The sequence below is a fragment of the Trematomus bernacchii genome, unplaced genomic scaffold (genome assembly GCF_902827165.1).
Source record: "Trematomus bernacchii unplaced genomic scaffold, fTreBer1.1, whole genome shotgun sequence".
Classification (NCBI taxonomy): Eukaryota; Metazoa; Chordata; class Actinopteri; order Perciformes; family Nototheniidae; genus Trematomus; species Trematomus bernacchii.
The window spans coordinates 5,793,440-5,807,168 of NW_022988098.1; the positions used below are offsets into that span (position 1 = coordinate 5,793,440).

Consider the following 13,729-nt stretch of genomic DNA (forward strand, 5'->3'; position numbering starts at 1 on the left):
GTTGGAAGTCATTAAAGCTTTGCAAATAAATCAATACCCCATCTACATGAGAAAGCATGTGCAATGCCACAAAGTAATGCGTTTGTAGTATCCAAATCAATATGATGAAACGAGCGAAAGTAAAATGAGACACTCCATCAGATTCATATTTCTGCTGGCAGAGGCCATAATGACATCAAATGAGTCTGCAGACTGATTGCTGAGGAGAGATATAGCAGGATCCTGGTTTTTATCTTAGGAGATGATCAAACGCACAGACAGATAAGCAGGGTAAAAGCAGAAGGAGGGATGCAATCTTACCTAACACCATTAGTTGGGCACTGGAATAAATAATGCCATGTTTGTTTTCAGCCACACACTGATACATCCCTGCATCGGACAGGTTTAAAGCAGCTATGGAGAGGGCTCCGTTTTCGATTTGTACCCGGCCCTGAGGAGGAGAGAGAGACATCATCTGCATATCCATTGCAAGGCAAACTTATTATGACCAAAAGCGATGCAGCAATTACTGGTGCACCATGAAGGGAGGAGGACAGCAGGAGAGGAGAAAGAGGGAAAAAAAGCATTGTGCCAGTGTTCATCTTGGAATAGGGGAAGAGATGATGAGGCACTGGTGGAAACTGCTAACCTGCATCTTAGATACACAGAAAAGAAGCAATGTTGACAACAGCACCAGCAGCATATTAAAAAGCCATTTATTTTCCGTGACTGTTCAGTTGGAAAAACTATCATGACAGCTCCGATGATGACTTGATGATTGATTTTGGCCCAATGAGCTAGTCAGAGATCCGAAAGGCTGCAGTTGGGGAGGCTTCTTATGCTGATATCTTAACCCTCCTATTGTCTTCGTTTTCCCCCCCTTACTTTGGTGTTCGCGGTCAAATTTGACCGGTCCTGTTTTAACTGCTATTACATTAACACAAAAACCATTAATCATCACCAAATTCCATTTAACACCCTTTCAAACTGTACATATTGTATCAGACTACTGGTATACATGAAAAACTGCAGTAAATATACAAAGAATAGACACTGAACATGGGGGGGGGGGTGGGCACATAAGAGCGGGAAATGTGTGTGTGTGTGTGTGTGTGTGTGTGTGTGTGTGTGTGTGTGTGTGTGTGTGTGTGTGTGTGTTGTGTGTGTGTGGTGTGTGTGTGTGTGTGTGTGTGTGTGTGTGTGTGTGTGTGTGTGTGTGTGTGTGTGTGTGTGTGTGTGTGTGTGTGTGTGTGTGTGTGTGTGTGTGTGTGTGTGTGTGTGTTTTATCTGATCCGGATGGTTACTAATTCCTTTTCTTTATGGCGGTAATTTTTGACCGGGAACAAAGTTGACTAAATCATCCAAAATTCAATGAAAGTGGTGATCAGCCATTGTATATGTTCAAATGTCTAAGGATATCATAAAGCCTTAATGCAATCGAATGTAAAACAAAAAAGTTATGATTGATGAAAGTAGTAAATCGGTCAGATTTGACCCGAAGACAACAGGAGGGTTATTTATAGACGCATGAAGAGAAAGTTGGAGCTTATTAGTGAGGTACTAAGTCACCTTACACATAAATAAGGCTAACATTCACAGTGAATGTAATCTTACTTAGAAAAACACTTCAACAGATAATAAATTATTTGCACGTTTTTGCTTCAGTGGCTAATTGAATGAGGCAGTACAGTGATTTTACACATACAGGGGTGATAATAGTCATACATAGTTTGTTGTGGACCAAGGGGTTGATAAATAAATGGTTATTAGAAAAATTGAGGTTAGAAATTTCAGACGTTTGATTAGAAAGAGTCCTTTTTCACCTATAGTAATTTCTACAGCTGGATCATTTATGATTTTCAGACATGGGAGCTTATTTTTTTTGTAATATTAGTTTTTATTATTTGACTCGGTTGGTCTACACATGTCTTTAACACAAACACAATTCTCTACAGGCAGTATAAGTAAAATACATCAAAGAAACATGCCTTATCGTATGCCTTGAATCCAAACATATGAATAATTAAATAAATAAATAGATAGATTAATAAAGTTCCATAAGTGAATGACTACCAAATGTATTGATTTTAAGCCAAACCATCATCTTTTAACTTGTCCTAACCAAGTAGTTTCTTTGCGTTTTTGTTTTGTTTTTATTTTTGCGCATAGTCACACTCGCACTTCGATTGGCTAGCGCTCCAACAAATTGTACATGATAGGCTAAGGGGCGGGACATCTCTAAGCAATTGACCAATCACAACAGAGCCGGCCAGCTAACCAATCAGAGCAGACTGGGCTCTGGTTTCAGACACAGGGTGAAAAGAGGTGCTGCATCACAGGCAGTATGAGAAAAATAAAGAGCTTTTTGAACATTAAAGCACGGAGACATGTCACAGTAGAAAAACTAAATACAAATATGAACCTGAAATGAGCATAATCTCTTTAAAATGAATGCATATAGAAATCATACCACTAGAATCGACATAAATGTTATTAAGTGTAAGTGCAAAGGCTTGTGAATTAGCTGTCATAATCCGCATAAAATATACAGATAATATGTTAATAGCAGGTGTGAATGGGCCCTAAATGTCAGACTGCCTCTGCCTCTTCTAAATCTGTGCACCATTATGAAAGCAGCACTAAAATGTGGAGTACCCCTCAAATTTCATGAACAGTATTTCTCCCTAGCAAGTGGAAAATGGATGAGAGGTTGATTCTATCTATCAAAAGCAATTTTTTGATACAGCACATGCATTTACCAGTGCATGGTCGATGTACCATTCATATTTCAAACCGTTTCTGTGCATTTTTGATTCAGTGTAACTAATTGGAATGGAAATATATGCATCATTATGTTGCCTCAATTTGATTTCCCTTCACTTCTCACCAATTTGTATAATAGTCTCATATCTCCATACCTCAGCCATCACTTGCTCCCCATTCTTCAGCCAGCTGTAGGACGGTTTGGGCTTTCCATTTGCCTTGCACTCCCAAAAGAGGTTTTCTTCGATGGACAGAGCTGTGTCCGTCATTGTCTGGAGCCAGTGAGGTTTAGCTTGAAATAAATGAGAGGATTACCTTTTCAAACATGTGTTTTAATTATAGCAGCAGTGGATTAGTCAAGAGTGGTATCAGAAATCATGAAGCCATTAATGCAGCCTTCAAAGTGGATTATCAGCCTAATGAGGAACACATGCTGGTAAATAGATTTAAATATTGACTGGAAATGTGCGGCCTGTAATCTAATATACACTTTTTACTTTTTAGAGCGTGGATCCATAGCATGTACAGAAATGTCATGGTAACATTATGCCCCGCACGTCTTAGACAAATAGGTTTTCTGTCAAACAAACAAGATTAAAGCTGCAGGGGACATCCATGTTTCCTGTACATACACACCCAAATTCATTCTCCCTGCGTCAATTTAAAATGGTTCACTCACCATGGAATGAGATACGACCCCGTGCAGTGTTTTTGCCTCGCCGATTCTCTGCCATACATTCGTACGTCCCAGCGTCTTCCTGCTGTAAATTGGGGATTTCAAGGACGGCGTTTGAATTCTTCATTTTCACTTTGCTGGGGAAAGGGATGCCGCTGGTTCTCCTCCAGCTTATTTCTGGGACAGGGCTGCGAAAAAGACGATCAAAAAGATTCCCATGATGGCAACTGTCAGTCTCAGTGATCAAACTGAGTGTCTTGTCAGTTATTGTTCTCCAAAAATCTAACTGTGATTGCTCTGATTAAGAAGCTCTTTAAGGAACTTTGATTTCTACTCCCTTGCCGTGTCATGCTACGGCCCTCGCTCTCGTAAGAATTGATGAATCTGAGAATGAGTAATGTTACGCTTGTGCATCCTTAAATCATCTTGAGTAGCACTTATTCAAGCATGAATGAGCCTACAGCTTATGTCGCACACACAATGAGATTCACTTACTTTCCCAGAGCGAAGCATTCTAGTTTCACCACCGATTCCTTCGCAGCTGGAACCGTATCAGGGAAATGAACTTCTATTTTGGGTTCATATTCACCCATTACTCCTACAAAAGTGAGACAACAGAAGACAAGCTTTTTACATCAATGATTAACGGCGCAGATTATACACGTGTTGGATCAAAGTGAGAGCAGTAACAGCATGGGACAGCTAACACAGAAGTCTATATGCATGCAGAGCAAAAGTGACCCCCAAAGGGCTGGTGAAGAGCAGGAAAATCAGAGGTGGCTTATAAAAGATTCAGGGAACACATCAGGGAAAATACTTGCATGGTAGAGAAGCAGGTCCTACCATCTTGTTGAAATATATTAAAAGCAACAACTGTAATACATCAGGTTGAGCGATTAACTCTACCGATGTTGAAATCACAATTTAAGAGAGAGCTGTTTTCAGGTTAGGGTTAAGGTTCCTGAATTAGTAATGCCATTTCAAGCTGATGTAAATGAAACTAAAAACCATTGATTTTGCTGTCTATATTGGATAACTGTCATTGTTAAATAAAATACTGATCTGTAGCTGATTAACACTCGTTCTTTTAGTTTGCCATTATATCATTTTGTTCTGTTCATTTGAAACAAGAAGCTTTTGTGATTGGTACAATCTTATCTTTTTTAGTGCATCAATTCAGGCGTGTAATTTAATTTATAAAATATAATCACAATTGAAATTGTCCTTTATAATAAATTGTGACCTAGAGGTCCGTAAAAACGAAACAATTAACAGCCCATTTTAACCTTGACGTCACTGACAGCTACTTGCCTGTGTAATGAAACTCTTTTGACCCACAATTGGAAATATACTCAAATCAAAATGCAATATCTGAACCCCTCGGCTCCGAGTTTTTGTAGGGGGTTTTCAATGCTGAATTATTGCAGTCCGATAAGCAAGTTCAGAATGGATGTGTTGTTGAAATATGGCGTCTACGACACATTGTTTCACAAGTAATTTCAAGCTAATAAAAGGCTGATTCATTGTAAATACACTCGGATGCAAAAGCTCAGATATTGCATTTCAGTCAGTGTTCCATCTATTTTGCCCTCAATATGAACTGTTTGCCTGTATTCAATCAAAGCCTGCTCAAACGTAATTGATCAATACAACTCAGACAACAAACGGAAACCAGAAAGCTTCTACAATCGTATCCTGTTCTAAGATCTTAAATTAATTCTTTATATTTAAGTCATTTACCATCACTTCTGAGGACCAGCGGTGTTGGAGAGCTGAGCACCTTCTCCTTCGAGACGGTGTTGTTAACCACACAGGTGTAGTTGCCAACATCTGAGGTCTCCACTTTAGCGATGTACAGACTCCCGGTCTCTTGAGAGATGAATCGCCTGTTGTCTTGCTGGACAAAGTACGGGTATTCATTGAAGATCCACCCAAATGTCAGCTCTGGAATGGAAAGAAATACAATTTAACTTAGAGCTGAGGTTTTCTGCTGTCATTGCTCTTTTAAAACTGATACCACACATCGTTTTAGATATTTTAACCACTATAGCTGGGACAGTTGAACCGAAAGAAGATACCCAAGTTTGGCCTAAAGTTTTTAGCATATCACTAAAATGTTTTACCCTTATCTCAGTTTTCTTGGGAAGAGATACCAAGGCATGGCAAATGCAATATCTATTGGTGCATAAGCAATGAAAGACCAAAGGAAAGGGAGCGAAACAAAATGGATTACAGCGCGTCAGTGGCCCTCCCCTGACACATGGCCTGCATTCCCCGAGTCTCTGAGTGACATGGTCTGGTTCATGGGAGGCACAAACGAATAGACGGATGGATTGAGGGTTGAAAGGATTGACGTATGGAATTACGAACATGCTGTGATGCGCCTTCACAAGCTGCAGGTCCACCACAAGAAAAGAGAAACCTGCCATGATGAATTACAGTGTCATTTTGAAAAACGCACACTGTACAGAACTGCAAGAGCCAGGAGATGCTCAGTGTAATCTACCACACGGGAGGTGAGGGGCTCCGGGTCAAAGGTGAATGCAATGACTGTCAATCATTTCCAACGCCCCCCCAGGGACGGCTTCGGATGGGATGGAGCGTCCGAGCTGGGAGCAGTGATGCAGATACAAAGCTCCTTCTGATTAGGCAAGCAGGACCCACACATTTAGGAGTCAGCATAACCTCCATCTGAACTACGTGGCTGTAATGAGCAGTGATAGAACTGTAAGCAATAAGTCAAAAGAAAACACAACACAGGGGCTTTTTCTGCAACAGAAGAACAAAAGTGACCCAGTGGCTTAAAAAGACCTTGGAGTAAACAAAACTCTAAAAAGGAGCACTAAGGGGACCCAATTGCTTGTGACAATATTGTATTTAATTTAGCATTTGGGGGTGATGTAATAATGAATGCGGAGGGGAAAAAAAGCTATTCTGAGTCAACAAAATGAGAAACCAGAAGTGATTCTTTTTAAAGAGGTGTTGGATAACAGTGAAGTTCAAGGTTATGAAGAAAAATTCATGCCTTCAATTTACAAGAGAGAAAAAATGCAGAGAATGGGAAGAGAGGGAGAGGAAACCCAGAGGGGGAGTGACGGGGTGAGAGAAGGAAGAAAGGGCTCGCACTGCACTACTTTTCATTCACTTCTGAAAATGTAAGAAAAACACAATAGCGCTACGGTTACAGCAGCCAACCGCATATAAGCCCCATGTCAGAGGAAAGCTGTCAAACTGTATTTCACACCGAGTCCTCTGACCCATTATCCCAAAGACCAGCTGTACAATGCTCTGCGCTACAAACTGTTCTCTTGTGAATGAATTGGTTGTTTCAATATGCAAGCTACAGTATCAAGAGGGAGACAAGCTAGGCAGCAGCCATTGTCCATACCTACTCTGCGTCTTTATCTCCTATTCAGCCCTCTTATTTAAAGAATGCATTTTGAGCTTCTCAGTTGAACAATAAGAAAATGTTTTTGAATGTGTTGAGGTGCTTAAATATATGGATACAGCCAGCAGCTGGTTTGCTTCGCATAACAAGAAACAGCTAGCTGGGCTCTGTCTGAAGGTTGCTAAGCTCGCCTATAGCTCCTCGACACAATAAAACGAAATGTAAAATAACAGGTTCTACTTTGAAAAGGCTGTTTGTGTAACTTTAAAGACTATACATATATCATTTTAAAATCACTCTTATTCAACTGGAAGTAGTACACACAATGGTATGCAGATATTGTCAGGCTACGCTAAGCTAAGCCAACTGGCTGCTGGCCGTAGCTTCATATTTAACGGATAGATCTGAAATAGATATCTTCTCATCTAACTCCTTAGTACCTTGGTGTCCATCTAGATAATACACTCAGCTGGAAGGCGCATGTTCAAGGTCTGTGCTCTAGACTTCAGCAGTGGTTGTACTTTCTGTGTCGACTCTGGGCTTTCGGAGTCGACCAGAAGTTCATGTTACTGTTCTATCATGCAGTGTTGGAGAGCATCATGAGGTATGGTATCACTGCCTGGTATGGTAACTTGACAGTGCAGTCAAAGTCACAGATCGCTCGCCTGGGCGAGCCAGACTGCTATGAAGATTATGGGGGTTAAAAAACACCCATCTCTCCAAAACATATACGAGCAGTCGATTATCAGACAGGCAAAAAAAATGGTGTCTGATCCCACCCACATACTCCACCCAGAATTCCAGCTCCTACCTTCTGGTAGAAGATTCAGGGTTCCCAGGAGCAGGCTGAACCGCTATAAGCACTCATTCCTACCTATGTCGATTAAGCTTCTTAACATTCACATGAAATGATATGTAGTCAAATGTAATGAAATGTACTTTTTAAATGTTGGCCATGAGGGTTGTGCAAAAGGTCGCCATTGTCAGTATGTGCGTCTGTGTATTGTGTTAGTTCAAACGGTGTATGACTGATGATATGTGTATGTCTCTTAATGTCCACTATGTTTGTATATGTACATGTATGCGGAACTGCAGGACGGAGTCCAGAACAAATTTCCTTACGGGGACAATAAAGTATATCGTATCGTATCGTATCGTAACTCACAGCCAGAAACTCAATAAGCACATATGAAGGCTAATTTGGAAACACACTGCTCTAATGAGAAACATATACAGGATAAGGAAAGAAACACCCACGAAAGGATTTGCACAGTAGTTCAGTATGAATTATATAAGGGGGAGATTATAGGCAGCATGTGTACTTATAATGGGTGTTAAAACAGATTTAGTTAGGAATGAGGAAGTAATCCCTGATCAAAGGTTGCCATGTGAAACGATGAAGGGAATTATATATTTCAGGAATCATGATTAAGGATAAAAGGGCACAAAAGCTGCATACCCAGAGAGAAAAACAACTTACCTCCAGAATATGTAGGAGGTCCACATAACAGAACCACTCCTTGGCCCTCGCGGACGTTCACAGCGCTCCTCACTGTTAGAGTTTTGAAGTTGTCAAGATCTGATGAGTCAAATAAAATCGAAATTAGACTGCAGTCGAGAAAAAAGCAGGGTGTCAGACAGTCAGAAAGTCTACAGTGTAGAAAGTTTTTATGTGTTCTCAAGTTTCTTTGAAAAGGATAGCTCTGATATAAGACATAGGTTTACTGATTGACTGATGTCTCTTTCTGATGTTACATTTTGAGAACTGGGACTTTAACAGGGCATCATTGATTGCCCCCAGACACCTCATGACAGCCTTTGACACTTTCAAAGTCATCTTGGGTGCTGATGAAATAGACTGACCTGACGTTGTGATGTTTACCCTCCACCACCACAACATAGCACAGTAAAAAGATTAGGCTGAATCGGATGAAATAAGCAGTGTGGGGGGGGTGGGCGTTTTGGACTGTGAAAACACCAGGGAGTCTGCATGACAAATGACGGTTTGCAGTGCCAGCAGCAATAAGTAACATCATTATTACATGTGGTGTAATCTCGCACTTAAAAGCATTAGCTCCACCATCAATACGCTCAGCACAATCCATCCCCTTGCAAATGAATGAGCGGTTGCTGGCAGACAAAACCCAAAACCTGGGATGATAAACCACCCCTGGCTTCATGAGTGATGGAGGGAAGCTGCCGCAGTCCGCTCTGTACTCTGTCTGCACCCTCTGGCTAACAGCCTAGAGTAAGCCTTCCAAACACAAACAAAAGAAAGTCAGTGTGACCGATAAGGGAAATTAGGAGGAGGAAGATTATGGAGGGAAGTGGGACAGAGTGTTGGTAAGATTAATGAGCAGCTCTCCGATGACCGCAGTGGATTCAAACAGAGTCAAGTCACGGCAGGACACCAAGGAGGCCACAGGAGGAGCCGGCCCACTTCAAAATACACACAGAGGCAACGTCCTTCTGATCTCACCAGGCTGCCTTAGTAAATACGGAGTCCATCTCCCCAAGACGTTTATTTGGGACTTGGAAACAGCGGGAGGTGAATCAAAGAGCTACTGGAAATTACTTTGTGGACAAGGAAAGGATGACCAGTTTCCCAATATTGTGCCAAACGGTACTGAAGAGGTCCGGAGATGGGCTACCTGGAGGGGATACACTTCTGTCTACTCTGGCCTCTGAGCAGAAGAATAATGGGCTTTAGTGAAGTGAACTGACCACACACTGTAACTGTGAGAGGCCAAACTCACTGTAGCTGCAGTGATTCCTTTGTAAGCAGAATCCGTCTTTGCCACGAAAGAATGATTGGCCTAGAGAATACAGAGAGCAGCCATTATAGCTGGAAGATAATTGGTCTGGGCAATGGCGTCACTGTGTAGACATTCCCTTTTATATATTGTTTCCAGCAGTGTTCTTGAACAAAGGTACTTTTACCTGCTGTTTTGTTTTACTTTTAGGAGCAAAACAAAACAGCAGCCACAGTGTATGTATGTTTCAACCCTATACTGTATACACGGTTGATTAAACCTGGGGCTTTTGGTGTTGCATCGTTGGCTTTTGTTCCTATCATTAAAAAAAACAATAATAAAGTCATTGCTGAGAATTGTTAAATGGACAACATCATTACAATTAAACGTTGTGGTCAGCTCTCCTAGCAGATTATAATCTTTTTGGCAACAAATTAGCAGCAGATCAAACCTGTTAACACAACAGCAATGGTGTTTGCACGCTGTTGCTTAATATCACATGCAAAAGTATAACGTAGGCTATGGCAATCTGACAAATCTAAGTCTAATATTTGGTCTCTACCATCTCTTCAATTCTTCAAATATCTGGCTCTTTGGCTCCTAAAAAGTTTGACTATGATCACCAGTTAGTTACTTATTGTATCAGTATGTTGTTTGGCGCTGTTAGAGGTGTAATCACTAAGCTCCCAACTGTGGCTGGAGATGACACTGATGAGAGCCAAGCCATAGAGTGAGCTGAAAGACGATCAAGTGCTTTATTGAGCTGAGGTTAACTGCATACTCAATCAGCTGATGTGTCGTTTTTTTTGCAAGGTTTGTCCCTACGAGAGACAAATGTAACACTAGTTACCTTAAATGTGCACTGGCTCTAAGGCTTTTGATTAACTTGTTGTTTTTTTTATGTCACCTGAAGGCCACTGAAGTTCTCTAAAGCGTTTGAAAAAAAGCATTAACCATTTTTGAAATGATAAGAATAGGCTCTGAGCATTATAATGTTTTTCTTAATGGGCAGCTCTTTGTCACAGTCTTGTAAAGGGATTGGTGAGAGGGAGTATTCAGTTGGTTTCAATCAAGCCCCCAGGAAGTGCACCGGACTCAGATGAAAATATTCGTGCTGGCCAAACGGCGGTACTACACTTCCTTTTGGTTGCCAGGCCCGGAAACACTTTTTCCCATTGACTTACATGGGGAAAGAGTGGTCTGTAAATCGTTGGATAATTTTTTTTAAACTAAATAAACTACCCAGTATGAACACTTGTATAGCCCTTATTAAAAACATTCGTTCCTCAAGTTGTAAAAATGTGCTAATAACGTTATTCTGAGAGTTATTTCCCTCTGCATTATGAACGCGCATCTAACCCACGGGACCGCGCCGCCCGGCACGTTCATGTTACGTGTTCAGCACTACATGCGTTTATCTTTACCCATGGATGCACAATAAGGACGGACCCATATCGCCTTACTGCTAGCCCACGGAGCTGTAATAATGGATATATTGCACATGTTTGCTGTAATTCATCATTTGTAAAATATTATACTACATGGGCTGTATGATTAAATCTTGTACCGTAAATGTTGTATTAAATAAAGTTAATATTACCGACGTAGATTAACGTCCCTGTAGCTTCTTATTGCACTAAGAAGCTTATTGCACTGTATATATATATACATATATATATATATATATATACAGTGCAATAATTCTTTCATGCTAAATGAAGCTCTGTTGCTTGGATATCACTATATCCTGTTACAGCGTAATATAAAAGTACATAACGATTGATGTGTAAATTAGCATAATTACTAGCTAACCGCTAGCTGCTAACTGCCGCCTCGTTGATATCAAATCTATCATAACAAACCATTACCATGCTGTCATGAACGTGCGGTGCTGTTACGTGTACGCAAATTGACGTGCTTGATGTGAACGAGCATTTTGGGGGGCATGGTTAAAGTTGCGCATGCGCTATGAGCGCACATACGGGTACTTCTCAGGCATGCCGGGTAATCTGTGATGTTTCGCTCTCTCAAAAGTTGGGCCATTTTATCATCATGCGCGAATGAGCAACTCTCATAGGAATGAATGAGGCCCCGTCTCCCACGCTGTATCCAGTTCTTATTATACATCCATGGTTTCAATCTGCAACTGCAAGATGCCGCACAATCCTACATTCTGTCTCTTTGAGAGAGCAACCCAAGTGGCTAATCATGGTACTACACAAACAGTCCCCTTTGGCCTAAAAGCATTTTTCCACATAATATTTAAATTTTGAAACACTAGTTGATATGACACCTGATTTTCCCAGGGTCAAGATGATCTTCACATGGTGGCTTTGGTTCAATGCAGGAAACCCGGTTTGTTTAGAGAGAAAAAGATACAAACCACATTGACCGAAATGCAAGTTAGTTATTTTCCTTTAGTTTTAGATTTAACATCAATTTGTGGACTGTGCTTCTGATTAATATTATCATTTATATGCAGGTATCTGTTTTTGGTAGTAAATGCAATTTTGTGTTTCATTCTAAGCAATATTTTGCATGTTTTTATTGTTAGCTGTGATAAGAAATGTGAGCATACAGTTGAAGCAGTTGAACTTTGAAGGCAAACAAAGCAGCAAAGGCATGACATTTCTATGTTAGGGCATGGCCTCATTACACAGAAAAGCAGAGTATCAACCATGCTGATCTTCTAGACCTCCCTCACTGCGCATTAGGCAAGACAATAAATGTCAAGCAGCTCTGCTCCTCAGCCAGTCCCACAAGTGAGATTCATTACTAGCTATAGGGGTAATGGCAGTCCATCTCCTGAGAGGAAGTGAAATGCTCTCTATCCTTGGGACATGATCAATAGTCAGCAGGCGTGATCAAGAGAGGAGATGTGCTTGTACAGTGTGATAGGTAGGAGCTCCACAGCATCTCTCTCCACCAGGCCTTTTGTCTTTGGAGCAGCAGGCTGACAGGGCAGCACACAGCCTTTCTGATCCACTCACAATCTGCTGTATACATTATTCATGGGGAGGTGGATGGTGATTACAGAGATGAAAACACTTCTCAAGCATTATTTTAGTTTGTCTCCTTTAAAGTCTGGATCACAGGAGCTCGCTGGTGTATCACTTGGCAAAATATGAGTCAATATCGGACCAAGCATATATGCTGTCAGAGTTGGACCCACTAATGAGAATCAATGGAGTTCAGAGGCAGTCAGACGCGGGTTGTTGATTCTGACATATCATTCGATTAACATGAAAAATCTATTCTCAGGCTAAATGAGAAATTGGAATAGTAAACGAAAAATATCTTTAAAAAAAGCCTGGGAAACAACACATGTCAGCAGATACAAAGAGACGCCAGGATGTCCTTAAATGTCGAGCCAAGAAACATGTTATAAGATGACTTACATGCAAAGTGCAGGCTGGCTCTGCGGCTGAGGATGGACCCCCACGTGTTGAAGGCACTGCACTGGTATACCCCGATGTCTTGGTTCTTGTCCAGGTTGCTAATGATCAGGCTGCCCCCAGACATGTGACGCCGGTAGTCGTTCCCCAGATCAATGAGTGTTCCGTTTAGTGACCATCTGGAAAAACGCAAACACAATCAGTAGCTGAGCCCCCTGGAGATGCACACTCACAGTGTTTATCACAGAGATCGATTCAATCGGTCAAATCCTGCTGAGAAGATAAAAGGTCAGTAATAAGAGAGGGTTCCTGTATTGGTGAAAGAGAAATCTGAATGTAGTATGTGTCCCTTATAGCATGTTAGGACAAAAACTAAATGTATTGATAGTGTGAACAGCTGTAACTCCCTGTTTAACGTTTCCATCCATTGAAGTATTTTGTTTTTTACTAATGTAGGCAAAATACCAAAACTGAGCAAATCTGCGTTGGTGAGTACTCACTTTTCTCCCACTCACATGGTGAAGTAGGTTTTTATTTCATCTCAATGTTATTTACATTCACTTGGGAGGTCTTGTTTTTTGTCTGGTTTGTATTTCTGCTAGTAGAATATGTGCAAACAGATTCCATTGACACATTATGGGCTAATTTAGTGTTTTTGTTTTCAACAAAATAATGTGTCATCGTTTAGTGAGAAGAAGCTTTTTCAAAATGGTTGCTTTTTGTAGACACCCTGAAGGCATCGCACTGTCGATCTGTTGGTTGGAAATATCTTAGC

The 13,729-nt window shown here is 40.9% G+C and overlaps 1 protein-coding gene across 1 annotated transcript in view; it reads right to left on the reverse strand.

Moving 5' to 3' along the window:
* cntn3b (contactin 3b) overlaps positions 1 to 13,729 on the reverse strand; it is a 56,881-nt gene that overhangs the window by 17,718 nt on the left and 25,434 nt on the right. Inside the window, exons 4-10 of the mRNA XM_034121823.1 lie at positions 12,958 to 13,133; positions 8,287 to 8,385; positions 5,159 to 5,362; positions 3,914 to 4,016; positions 3,422 to 3,606; positions 2,898 to 3,034; positions 301 to 430 (exon numbers count right to left, since the gene is read on the reverse strand). Coding sequence (XP_033977714.1) covers positions 301 to 430; positions 2,898 to 3,034; positions 3,422 to 3,606; positions 3,914 to 4,016; positions 5,159 to 5,362; positions 8,287 to 8,385; positions 12,958 to 13,133 — 1,034 coding nt within the window. The remainder of the gene's footprint in view (positions 1 to 300; positions 431 to 2,897; positions 3,035 to 3,421; positions 3,607 to 3,913; positions 4,017 to 5,158; positions 5,363 to 8,286; positions 8,386 to 12,957; positions 13,134 to 13,729) is intronic.